Raw genomic sequence first — 14,319 nt, 5'->3', positions numbered from 1 at the left:
GATTCTGAAGTTTGTGATGGTGTTGTGGAGGACCAAAGGAAAAAAGATTTTGTTCCTAGAAATTGTGATGATGAAGACGACAATAAAGCCGCAATCAAGTCAATATTGTGGAAAGATATTGAGCATAAATTTGTTGATTTTGTTGGAGTTAATGCATTCATTATGCATATTCCCAAAGAATTAGTTAATCTTGTCACTCAGATAAAAGATGGTGAGAAAAATTTTGGGATTACGAAGTTATTGTCGGAGAGAAAATTTATGGGATCAAGGTTAATAATTTATTCCAAATATCTATTTGTTCGGAAAGGAAGGATTCAATTGCAAGTTAAGGGTTCAACAAAAGATCTGAAGCAATGGAAGACTTTGTCAGGATTTCTTCAATCAATGGCTCGAATTCAAGGGCGAATTCTTTCCAACTAGGGGAGTCTGATGCAGGAGCATATGGGCCAACATCAAATGCATTATTCTGTTATTTTATATTTTATTATTTAGATATTTTTAGGGTATCATTTTACATTTAATTTAGGATTTACATTTAATTAGCTTTCCATTTTAGCTTAAGTCTACTTATTCTCCAAGTATTGTAAACCCTATAAATATGGGTAATGTAATCGTTGTTATATAGCTTATAGTTTATGAATAAAATCAGTTTATTTGTGGCATGGATTTGTCCTATTTTATGAGTTTGCTACTCCTTATTTCTGGTGTTTGTTGAGTGATTATTGGAGGCCTTTGTTCGATACCTTTTCCCCATCAAAATGTTTGCTTTGGAATGTATTTGGAAAATGAGAAACAAAATATTCTAAACCTCTCCAACTCGGAAGGACTCTTTGAGTAAGCTCCCAAAAGGACTTGAATTTTCCAACAGGTACTTGATGGAATAAGCAGCCAAGAACTCTCCAAGGCAATTGGTTTTCTAGTAGAAGCAAATCATTTAGTACTGTTGGCAACATCCCTAACCTATTGAACAGAGGATCGTCCATGCCTCTGGGCATGTCTCCTATCATCTTGCGGAAGAGTTCAATAATAAAGAAACCAGCAACCACCAACATCTCTATAAATTTTTGACTACTCAAATCAATTTTTTCATCATAGCAATCACAACAATATTCCTCCATACTTCTAATTTTTTCAACAATGTGTTCCATGTTGGTCTCGGGAGTGGCTTTTTGAATAAGAAGGTTGTGCAAGTACCATAGTTTCATTCCTTCCATTGCTTGCAGGTTCTTTTTTCCATGGTGAAGTGGTCCAATTGAAACTAAACTCGAAACAAAATCCTTTTCGCGCGGCCTCTGTAGTTGATCGGGGATTCTATATATGCAAGCACTAGGTGGTGATGGAGCTTGCAGACGAAGTTTTCCTAGAATGGTGTATGCTATATATGACTTGATCGATCTTCATTTCTAATATTTGCACTCAAAGCTTAGCTATTCACATTATTTGCTACTATCACATTCTTTTCCTCGTCTCTAATTTTGATCAAGCATTCGCCATTGACATTACACTCTGTTATCAGGCAATTTCTTTCTAGCTTTGAAATAGTGGCAATCGTCCTCTTTCAGTTAATTATAGGAGAAGAATGGATTAAGCTACAATCAACTGTAAAGGAAAAAGAAATAGATAATCGGGACAAGCTATAGTACCGTGATGTTTATCATATATTCATGAGATAATTCCACAAATGGTCACTCAATTATGACTCATTCGACACTTTGGTCACTGACGTTTCAAATATATCACTTTGGTCACTCAACTATTACACTGTCAATCACTTAAGTCATCCAAAGAGTATTTTTTATAAATTTTTTTAATGAAAAAAATTAACAAAGTGACTTAAGTGATTGACAGTGTAATAGTTGAGTGACCAAAGTGATATATTTGAAACTTCAGTGACCAAAGTGTCGAATGAGTCATAGTTGAGTGACCATTTGTGAAATTTTTCCTATATTCATTTTATATCTATTGAACAAAAATTATAATTTACATGATGTAAAAGTAAATGGAGATTGGAATTGGTCTACTCATTTCATTTCATAACCCCTTTATATAGGGAGAGAATTACAATGGAAAGAACAATTACAATGATGACATTAACTACTGATTGGTTCGTAATCGATGCTGATTGATGTTAATCGATAATTGCTTGATTCCCTCTCCGTCAATCACTTTGACGAAGGCACACAATATGTTTTTCCTTTAGCACTCCCCCTTGTGCCAAGTCAAAGACGAAATGGTGCATGAGTTGTTGCCTCACTAAAAACCTTGCCAAGTAACAATAAAAACCCTGTGGGACAAAAATACACCTTGGTCGAAGGAAAAGAGCACAACGCACCTTTTACATTTGAGTATGACATGTGTGTGTTAGACTCCCCCTGACGTCTACACCTCCCTCTGATACTTACATTAATCTAGGGAGCTTGGAAAGTCTTCGCATTCCTATGCTTTTCACATGTTTCTCAAATGTGTCCTTAGGCAATGATTTGGTGAACAAATCTGCCACATTCTCCTCAGACCTTACTTGATTCATTTGAATATTGAGGAGAGTCTGTTGTTGCTGATTGTAGGACAACTTTGGCGATATGTGTTTTGTGTTATCACCCTTAATATAACCTAGCTTCATTTGTTCGATGCAAGCTGTATTGTGTTCGTAAATGCAAGTAGGCTCTTCAGTGGTAGAACTCAAACCACTAGTCCCTCGAATATGTGCAATGATAGTTCTTAACCATACACACTCAAGAACCGCCTCATGTAGAACAATGATCTCTGAGTGGTTCGAGAAGGTAGCCACAAAGGTTTGCTTGGTTGATCTCTAAGATATCGCTGTGTTCCCATTGGTAAATACATAACCAGTTTGGGACCGATATGTGGGTCAGATACGTATCCAGCATCAGCAAAACCGACCAAAACGTCATTTGGCGTTTTAGTGTAGTGAGTGGCGTTTTCGCCATCAACATTTCCTTTAGGGATTGCAGTTCCATCTGCGGTCCCTCTTGTCTCTCTGTAGGGAAAGAACAGTCCCAAGTCAATGGTTCCTTTTAGGTATCGAAAATGTTCTTGATACCATTCCAGTGACTCTGCGTTGGCGCTGAGCTAAATCTAGCTAACAAGTTCACTGAGAATGCAATGTCTGGTCGAGTAAATTGGACTAAGTACAATAATGTGCCTATTGCACTTAGATAGGGAATTTCAGCTCCCAACACTTGTTCGTCATCTTCCTTTGGACGAAATGGATCTTTCCTTGCATCCAAACTTCGACCGATCATGGGAGTGCTAGCAGGATGTGCTTTGTCCATGTTATATTGCCTGACTTTTGGACATATGCAGACTGGTGGATTAATATTCCACAAACTCGGTGTTCTAGTTCAAGACCTAGATAGAATCGAGTTTTCCCAAGATCCTTCATCTCAAATTCGGATTTCAAGTAACTCGCGGTTTCTCTTATTTCATCAAGAGTACTAGTTATGACATATACTACTACAATTTGCAAATCCGGAACTTGTTTTCTTTATGAATACGCAGGGGCATAATTCATCGTTCTGATATCCCTTCCCAATCAAGTAGTCACTTAGATGGGTATACCACATCCGTCTGGATTGTTTCAATCCGTAAAGTGAGCGTTTCAACTTAATTGCAAACGCACTCTGTGGTTTAGAGTCACTTGACTTGGGTAATGTAAGGCCATTAGGCACTTTTCATATATATCTCTGAATCTAGATCCCCATAGAGATATGCAGTAACCACATCCATGAGCTGCATTTCCAGTCCTTCGGAAATTACTAAGCTAACTAAGTAGCGGAACGTTATAACGTCCATTACGGGAGAGTATGTCTCCTCGTAGTCAATTCCAGGGTGTTGTGAGAAACCTTGCGCCACAAGGCGAGCCTTGTACCTCAGGACTTCATTCTTCTCATTACGCTTTCTGACAAAGACTCATTTATGTCCTACAGGCTTTACACTAGGTGGGGTTAGCACTACCTGACCAAATACCTGTCTCTTTGTCAGAGAATCTAATTCTACCTGGATTGATTCTTTCCATTTAGGCCAATCTGCTCTTTGTTGACATTTTTCAATAGAGCGTGGTTCGATATCATCGTGCTCTATGATTCCTTGAGCAACAGTATATATCATCAATGTGTATGGAAGATCTTTCTATCAACTCATACGTACTCTCGTAATCCTTTGAGATTTCTTTGTTCTCTGGAATCATTTCAAACATCGGAGCGTCCTCCAGTATTGATTCATGGACATAACTATAATCAGAGACAATCTCATGAGAGGGATTCTATACATTGATGATTGGTTTGTGCCTTACTCACCCTCTTCTTCCTTGGGTGAGTGTCAATCGAACCAAGTGACCTCCCCCTCTTCCTTGGGGAGCCATGGCCTCAACCACACCTCCACTAAGTGCGGTTGCAGTGCCTCTATCTGCGGCACCGTGCCCCTTGTTGGGGACTTCTAACCTTGCAGGCACATTTGCAGCTGGTATTTGTGATCTCGTCACTTTTACGATATCAGTAAACGCATCAGGCATCGAATCTGCTACGTTCTGAAGATCGATTATTCTTTTCACTTCACTTTCACTTTATAAAGTGCGGGGATCAAGATGAGACAGAGTGGGGACAAACCATGACAATTCCTGTCGTTCCCTTGGAAAATCCTTTTTCCTATCTCCCCCTAACGACGGGAAGACTGTCTCATCAAAGTGACAATCCGCAAATCTAGCGGTAGAGAGATCGCCTGTCAAGGGTTCCAAATAGTGGATAATTGTTGGGGATTCGTATCCAACATAAATACTTAATCGTCTCTGAGGACCCATTTTGGTGCGCTGTGGGGGCGCAATAGGCACATATACTGCTCAACCAAATATGCGTAAGTGTGAAGTGTCAGGCTCATATCCAGTTACCAACCGGTACGCATAAAATGGTTGGCTAGCTGTGGGTCTTAAACGAATAAGTAAAGCTGCGTGCAATATTGCATAACCCCATGCAGATATAGGCAGGTTGGTGCGCATAACCAATGCCCTAGCCACCATCTGTAGCCTTTTGATGGTGGCTTCTGCGAGACCATTTTGTGTATGCACATGGGGTACAAGATGCTCTACATCGATCCAAATAGATATGCAATAATCATCAAATGCTTTTGATGTAAACTCTCCAGCATTATCAAGCCTTATAGACTTGATAGGGTGATCAGGGTGGTGAGCCCTCAAACGTATAATCTCTGCTAGGAGTATTGCAGCATTTCTTGTGGACAATAAAACGACATGTGACCAGATTGTCGAAGCATCCACCAGAACCATAAAGTACTTGAATGGTCCGCATTCTGGATGGATAGGTCCACAGACAACTCTTTGTATCCTTTGTAAGAATGGAATGTTTTATTTTGTATCTTTAGCATAGGAAGGTCTCGATCCTGTTTTTGCTAAAGAGCAGGCTTTGCAAAACGAGTGATGTACCTTTGAAATAGTCAATGAGGCATAATGGGAGGGAGGTAGTGCTTCTGGGCAGAACGCAATGACTGCATTTGAGCAATACTAGAACCCACACCTTGCAGTATGGCGGATTTTTCTCACATTTTTCACTCGAAAGAAGGGATGTCCGTGTGAGTTCTTGAAAAATACGGATCATCATGTCACGACCTCGATGCCATAGGCGGTCATGCAAAAGCCTGTATGAGTCAGTGTCCCACATTTCATTGTTGGTGACAGTATAGGATTCAATGATCCGAATCGTAGTGAGGTACAGTCCACTAGATTGACTCATAAGGTTCTCTAAGATGTGTTTCCTTCCACAGTCATTAGATGTAATATCAAGGTATTCAGTTCCATTCTCATGGTGTATTTTTACATGATAACAGTTGGCACAAATTGCTTTGAAACATTAACAAGGTTCGATTAGCTCTTAGTGCATACAGAGCGTCTTTGACTTTAAATATATCTCAGATTCTTTAGAGTAATTCTATTTTAGTAGAATGATAATCTTTTCATTCTAATAATAATTTTTTCTCTAGATGTATTGCTTTACATCTTTATATTGCAATTTCGAACCATGTAAATATGTGTATAGTAAATAAATTTGACTAAATTCAGTGCTTCAGAATAAAATTCAAAATTTATTAATAAGCCAACGATAATCAAATCAAGGTCTTGTTCTAATTCATCAAACCATTATTGAAATAAACTTTAAGACCAAGTAATAGTCTAATTAAGAATGAGGCATTATGCCTTCACAACTGTTTTTGGAAAATAAAGTAAATAAAGCAGATCAGTCAAAATCTGGGGCATCGGTTGACTGAGCAAGTTCCTTGTTGCCATTAAAGTCTGCAATTGTGAGGTTGACGTCTGGGTCATGGCCTCCTTCTTCCATATAGTGAGCCTCTTGTTCTTTAGACTCCATATACCTCTTGTAATTGGCTGCTACTCTGTTGCTTGCTTGGCAGTTCTTGTACCAATGCCCAATGACTCCACACCTATAGCATGGTTCATTGCCAACTCTATTCTGTTTGACTGAAGGGTTCTTAGGTGCCCTTTGCACCTTGGTTCCATGACCACTAGTGCCACCATCTCTGCGCCATACATTGGGAGGGCCTCCACGGCCCATATCACGACCCCCATGTCCCTTGCCACGTGGTGCATTATTGTCACGTAGGAAGGGATCAGCACGTCCAACCCCCTTTGCATTGGGGTTCTGTCCACCTTTCACTTTGCCATAATTAGCTTCAGGAATTTTCTTTGTCCCAACAGGCCTGGCATTGTTGTTCAAAAGAACCTCATTATGCCTCTCAGCCACTTGCAGTAGGTTGATCAGCTTGTTGAAGGTTGTGATTCTTTTGTTATCATACTCCAGCCTATACTGGTTCGCTAGTATAATTGCTGAAGTAGGAAAAGTGGAAAGAGTCTTCTGGATCATATCATCTTCTGTGAGTTCCTTTCCACAGAAATTTAGACGTGCTTTTAGGCGTAACATGTCCTTGTTGAAGTCATTGACCTTTTTGTAGTCAAGCAAGAGGATTTCATTCCACTGCACGGTCAGTTCTGGGAGCAAGGTGTCATGAATGTTCCCAAAACGTCCCTTAAGGGCATCCCACAGTTCTTTGGGTGTCTTCAACTGAAGGTATTCCCAGCGTAGGCTAGGATCAATGTGTCGCCTCAAAAACATTAAGGCATTTGCTTTCACCTTATCAGACGGTCCATCGTCTTTGGGGTCAGTGGGAGTTTTGATGGTGGCAGTGTAGTCTCGTGCCACAAAGGCAGTTTCTACATCGGAAACCCAACGGTGATACTCAAGTCTGTCTGAGTCCAAAATGTCAAACTCAGGTCGAGTTGGATCAGCCATCTACATAAACAAGAGAAAAGAAATAAATTACGCAGTCATAAAGACATCCACGTGAATTATTTTCCAAACGTATGAATTAGATTTCAAGACCAATATTCGTAATGGTCACATTTTTTTCGATGCTATGTGAAAATACTTTATCACAGTAAGTGAGTGTATAATGCGCATGAATTTTCATTATCATGGCCAAACGGTATTGATATGTTGCATTTAAAAATAATCATAGTACATTTAAATATATCATATAAAAATAAGCTACATGGCATGCTCAAATTTCACAAATATACAACAAATTATATACTACACATAATAATAATATATCATGCGTAAAATAAAATATAAATAATAGCATAATATAAAGGCATGCTTAGGAATAATTATATATGAGTAAATAAAATTCACAAAACATGCTCACAATTGCATAATAAAAACATAAGCAATAAAATATAAAGCATGCTTAAACATAATTATAAATCATGCTTAAATATAATGATATAAAACATAAATAATAAGGCATGCTTAAAACAATCAAAATTATCTAATTAAACATGCTTAATAACAAAATATAATAAAAGCATAAACAATAAAATTATCTAATTAAACATGCTTTGTTAAAATCATAAAATAAAATGAAGAAAACATACTTGATTTCGATAAAACAATTCTAGCACACGCGCGTGTTGATGCAGGCGTGCGTAGCGATGTTTTTGGACTTGAGAAAACTGGGCCGCTTTCTCTTTTTCAGCAATGGGCCTTTTTTTTTTTTTTTTTTGGGCTGCAAGCCTACTTTTTCTTTTTTTTCTTTTCTTTTCTGGGCCTGCTGCTTTTTTTTTTTTTTTTTTTTCGCCCTGGGATTCCCCCTTTTTTTTTTTTTTTTTTTTTTTCGACCGGGCCTTTTCTTTTGGCCGGTTGACTTTTTCTTTCTCTTTTTTTTTTTTTTTTTTTTTTTTTGCTTTTTCTTTCCTCTCCTTTTTCTTTCCTTTCTTCGTTCTAGTTCTCTCTCTTTTTTTTCTTGCAGAGGTGGCTGTGTCGTAGCCGGTGGCAGGGGTGCACGTCCGGGTTGGGTCGTGCGTGCTATGTAGTGCAGGGCTGTAGGCAGGTCTGGATGGCAGGTGAGGGGAAACTGTGCAGACTCGCGCTGGATTGCAGGTGTGGGGCTGGGTTGCAGCAGGGCGCGGGGCTGCTGTCAGGCTGGTCGGGCACGCTGGAGGGCGGGCTGGGCTAGGCTGGAGACAGCGATGGGCGTGCGTGCGCTTTGGTGCGGGGAGGCGAGTGATCTGCGCAGCGAAGGAGCCGGGCGGGATTGGGCGGAGCAGCAGCGAGGTGGTTCTGCCGGTTGTTGTTGATGCCCACAGGTTGAGGTTGGCTCTTGGAGGGAAAAAGGAAGAATTTTTTTTTCTTTTTTAGTTGGTGGCGGCAGGAAAAAGGAAGAAATTTTTTTCTTCTAGGGTTTTGGTTTCTTTTCGATAGAAAGAAAACTAGAAAATTAGGATTTTTTCTATTGGCTATTTGCTCTGAGTGTGCTGATAATGTGTAAAAGTAAATGGAGATTGGAATTGGTCTACTCATTTCATTTCATAACCCCTTTATATAGGGAGAGAATTACAATGGAAAGAACAATTACAATGATGACATTAACTACTGATTGGTTCGTAATCCATGCTGATTGATGTTAATCGGTAATTGCTTGATTCCCTCTCCGTCAATCACTTTGACGAAGGCACACAATATGTTTTTCCTTTAACACATGAATCAAAATTACAACATTGAGAAAAAAGTTACCATATTCATTTACATTATTTATATATAATTCAACTAAAATGATAACATTGACTTGTTCAAAAATGAATTTGTTCAAAAACTTGTAACAATGTCTTAGGTGGTGTAATTACAAATTTTTTTTTTTTTGAAGGGGAGGTAGGGGAAAGCTCCCCTAGCGTAAATATTATTATTGATAGTGGAGATAAAATGCCTCGGAGAGGACATAAAGCCTGGACTCCAAGTTATAATAGAAGCATTACTAATATCCTCATAGAGAACATCTTGAATAATAACAGGACTCTCATCTAACCAATATTCATCAACATAAGAAAAACTAGCAAGGTGTGATAACCTATTGGCCACACCATTTGCTTCACGATAGATGTGACGCAATTGTATAGAACTGAAAGTAATAAAGTAGGACTTACAATCCTCCACAATGCACCCACCATCTGATAGATCTTCACCCGTACGTGTAATTGCCTCTATACAAGCACCGAACAATCACACTCTAGTTCAATGCCATCCCATCCTTGGTGTATAGCAATAAGAAGGCCCGCCCTTAGTGCCTGTACCCCCATATGCAGGGTCGAGGAAACATGTTCAAAGGGTCAAGCCAAAGCAGCCAAACAAACTCCCAGCTCATCACGAGCCACTACACCAATGCCTCCCTTACCTGTATCACTTTGGAAAGCCCCATCAACATTTATTTTTAGCCTCCCACTAGGTGGGAACCCCCACTGAACCCGTGGCCTCCTCACTTTGGTACGAGCAGTACTGTGAACCGATTGGTACTCCTCCAACCAACGAACAGACCAACAGACCATACTCCATGAATTAAATCCACCAGCCTTCCAAATAATATTGTTATGATCATTCCAAATAGCCCATGATAGTACAAAGAATAAGTCCCTCTGCTTTGGCTTGAGAGTATCCATCATGGCCATAATCCATTCATCAATTGAATGAGTTGGGTGCTCAGGGGAACGCAATGCCAATGGACAGCTCAACCATAAGGGAGCCACCTCCTTGTAGTTCTTGAACAAGTGCAACTCATCCTCCATATGCTTATAACAGAATACACACTGCAGATCCACCAATGGAACATGCTTAACAAGATTCCGGCGTGTTGGGACTATGCCACGCATAAGCTTCAGAATAAAACTCCTCACTTTTGGTGGAACATTGGACTTCCATACACTCTTCTAGTACTTACCCCTGGTGTTGCCAGCAGATGAGGATGCCCTACTATTCCCATGTAAACTGGAAGCTGTCCTAGCAACATGATAACAACTCTTCACCGTGAATATTCCCTTCGGAGTAAAATGCCAAACGAGCCTATCATCCAGAGCACGCAGGCTTATAGGGATTTTTGTGATAATTTCTGCTTCCATATCAGAGAACATTTCAACAACCACATCCTCCAACCACTCATGCAATTCGGCATCAATTAAGTCATTCACGAGCCAATCTTCAGTACCTTCCATAAGGAGTGAGAATGGTTTAAAGTTATGAGGTAGAGGGACCTAAGGGTCACTCTCGACCCTAATCGAGTCACCACGCCCAACCTGCTGGTACCTGAGTCCCTTGCGTAACAGATCTCTCCCTACCAAAATACTTATCCACGTAAAAGACACCCCTGACTGTAACTCCGCATCCATGAAATCAACGTTTGGATGATATTTGGCTTTAAATAGTGGTGCAACAAGAGACTTAGGCCTGTGGATTAGCCTCCATCCCTGCTTAGCCAGTAACGACAAGTTGAAAAGATGCATATCCCGAAACCCTAATCCCCCCTCTAATTTCAGAACACATAGTTTGTCCCAAGAAACCCAATGAATCTTGTTGTCATCACCCTTGTCGCCCCACCAAAATTTTTCCATCAACCTCTGCAACTCATTGCACAAGTGCTTTGGAATTTCAAAGCAGTTCATCACATAATTGGGAATGGACTATGCAACCGACTTGATCAGGATTTCCTTTCCTGCAATACTCAGCAATTTCTCACGCCACCCTTGCGTTCTTTTCTTCACACACTCAGTAAGGAAACTGAACGCTTCAGCCTTGGAATAACTCAATTCTGTTGGGAGCCCTAGATATTTGTCATGCTTATCCACTCTAGAGACTCCCAACACAGCTGCAATACAATCTTGACGCAATCTTGGGACATTTTTACTAAAAGATGCACAGCTCTTCTTATAATTAATACATTGTCCAGAGGCCTTCTCATACCTCAAAAAAATCTCCTTAACTCCAAACACTCCTCAAATTCTGCCTTGAAAAAAAATAAAAGAGTCATCTGCAAAAAAGAGATGACTTACTGATGGTGCAGCGTTGCAGATTTGGATCCCGTGTAAATCTTCTTGTGCCTCAGCCCTTGAAATCAGCTTGGATCGGACCTCCGTGCATAAGAGAAAGAGATAAGGTGAGATAGAGTCACCTTGTCTCAAACCTCTTCCTGGTAACACTCTCCCACGTGGTTCCTCATTAACAACAAACTCATAAGAAACAGTTGAGACACAAACCATAATCCACCTGATCCAAACACGGCAAAACCCTAATTGCTCCAAAATCGCCTCCAAGAAAGGGCACTCAACCCTATCATAAGCTTTGCTTAAGTCCAATTTAAGAGCTGCAAATCCTTTTTTACCACTCCTCCTATTCTTCAAAAAATGTGATATCTCAATAGCAACAAGAGAGTTGTCTGAAATGAGACGTCCAGCCACAAATGCCCTCTGAAATGGACTTATTATACCATTGAGTAAAGGCTTCAAACAGTTAGCAAGCACTTTGGAACCAATTTTATACAATACATTACACAAACTAATAGGACGCAGCTGTGACATAGACTCAGGAGCTTTTACTTTGGGAATAAGAGTGACACACGTATGATTGAGTTGGCGGAGAAGAGACTCATCCCCCATAAAATTCCTCACCGCAGCTATCACATCTCTCCCCACAATATGCCAAAAATGCTGATAAAAATCGGGAGAGAAGCCATCTAGGCCAGGAGACTTACAAGGATGCATCTGTTTCAGAGCAGCATACACCTCCTCCTCCCCAATTTCCCTAGTAAGCTGCATATTCATATCTGCTGTAATAACTCGAGGCAACACACTAACCACCTTTAGCTCGAATATTGGAGGGGGACGGGTAAACAGTGTGCGAAAATAATTCAACACGATTTGCTTCAAGTCCCCATCCTCAGTGCACCACCTCCCAAATGCATCATAAAGCCCCTTAATGAGATTCTTCTTTCTTCTATTGCTAGCTCTCTGATGAAAAAACTTAGTATTCATATCCCCATCCGACAAGCAAAACACTTTTGTGCGCTGCTTCCAGAAGGTTTGCTCCTGTTGCAGCAAAGCATTAGGCCTTGATTCAAGCTCACCTCTGACCTCTTCACCATGAGAACTAAAATTAACATCAAAGGACGCGGTGGTGTAATTAAAATTAATAGAACTAAGATTACTCAAAATAGAACTCACATTACCAATGTAACAACAAATTTATTGTCTTGTAAATATGTGTGTGACATACGGGTATGTATTATAGAATTTTCCTAGATATTTATATAAAAGGTTGGATTCCAACCTTGTTTCAAATAAGGGGAAAATTCTATTTACTCCCTGAAGTATGCCTTCGTCCTTGTTTCAGTCTCTGCCTTTCTAATATAATCACAAAAGTCCTTGAACTCAAAATTTTCAGTCCAACTGATCCATTCCCTCCATTTCATCCAGTTGCTTGCTAACATGTCAGTTTTTCTACTTGCCAACTCAGCGCCACGTAAGACGCCAATTCTATAAAGTGATGAATTTGCCCCTGGCCTCTATTACGGTAGTTTGAGACGTAGTAAGAACCCGTAATTCCCCTCAAACCCTAAAATTTGAAAACCTCGACGCTCTCCCAAACCCGTAATCCCCAAACCTACAATCCTTAAACCCATAATCCCCAAACCCATAATTCCAATTTCGATCATGTTCAAATTCGAAATCGGTACACCTGAAAGTGAAATTAGGCTAGAATATTGAACGAAATTGATCCGAGTTGGAACCCGATAAATAGAGGTGGTGACATGGTGGTGAAGGACATCAATGTTTGGGTTCATCGAGATGAAGGAGGCAAGAATGATGAGCTCCTTAATTATGGTGAGTTTTGATTGCGCCCAATTTGCTGCGATTTGTGTGTATGGATTGATGGTCTTCGTTTCTAGGGTTTTTGAAAAAAAAAAAATTGAGAGTTTTAAATTTACAGGGTTTGTGGATGACTATGTAACTGTTTTTGGTCAAAATATTCAATTTGAATGATTGGTGCTGGATTTAAAGAGTTTTGCTATGGTTTGGTCGATTTGTGAGGTTTTGCAAAAAGTTTGTGGCTTTTTAGCTTTTCGAGTTTCTGAGTTTGGGGATATATGTTTAGAGCTGAGATTGAGGGTTGGTGTGAGGTGTGAGGTGTGAAGTATGAAAATGAGTGTTTGATATAGTTTGTGAAGATGTTGGTTTGTTGAAACCATGTGCATATGCTTTTATTATAGGCCAAGTTGTTGTTGAACTAATTTTACCTTTTAATATTGGCTCCTAGTAATGTTGTGTGTGGTCTTAGCAAAGAAAGAATTGTTTAGTCTCCCATGTGAAATGTTTGGCTGTGTGTGGTCTTGTTGTCTGCTTGTTGAGTTTTATAGTTGTCCCTTTTCTATTTTGTGTTGTACCTCTTCTAAGAGGCAAAAAGTAGTGGTCGTGGAGTCTTTATTAACTGTTAGGTTAAGTAACTAATGCTTTTCATTGACCTATGCAGCTCATCCAGACTATTTTACAGTCAATATATTCCATGGAGGGCTCATAAGTAGCAACAACTATGTTGGAGGGAAGGTAGATTACTATGACAATGTGGACAAAGATAGGATGTCCCTTGTTGAAGTTGACAATATGGTGAAGCAGCTAAATCCAAGTTAGGCAGATCAAAGGATTAATTATTGGTACCGGGTTGGTGATGAAGGAGACTAGTTGACTAAGTTGGTGACGAATTTGGATGTGGTCACTGTGTGTACTGCTGTTCCTTTTTAGAGATTGATAATTCTGTACTTGGACCACAAGAGACCAGAAGATATAGCTGATGACTTGTTCATTTATGAAGACTTCTTTTTTAGTCAAGTTGGTAGCACTGTTGTAATATAAGAGCTACCTGATGAGCCTAGAGCTAGACCTAACAAGAGAGTAGTGATTCG

The 14,319-nt window shown here is 39.8% G+C and overlaps 1 protein-coding gene across 1 annotated transcript; it reads right to left on the bottom strand.

Annotated features, from left to right (window-relative positions):
* Positions 1–9,706: 9,706 nt before the first annotated feature.
* LOC121050669 lies at positions 9,707–13,056 on the bottom strand. Its single transcript, XM_040511497.1, has 5 exons — positions 12,932–13,056; positions 11,417–12,557; positions 10,714–11,005; positions 10,312–10,575; positions 9,707–10,230 (listed from the first exon to the last, which is right to left on the bottom strand). Exons 1-5 carry the CDS (start codon positions 13,054–13,056, stop codon positions 9,707–9,709), a joined length of 2,346 nt encoding a protein of 781 aa, XP_040367431.1.
* Between the last annotated feature and the right edge of the window lie 1,263 nt (positions 13,057–14,319).

This window comes from Rosa chinensis, chromosome 7, assembly GCF_002994745.2.
Source record: "Rosa chinensis cultivar Old Blush chromosome 7, RchiOBHm-V2, whole genome shotgun sequence".
Taxonomy (NCBI): domain Eukaryota; kingdom Viridiplantae; phylum Streptophyta; class Magnoliopsida; order Rosales; family Rosaceae; genus Rosa; species Rosa chinensis.
The sequence above is the reverse complement of the archived record's forward strand: the minus strand, read 5'-3'. Positions and strand labels throughout refer to the sequence as shown.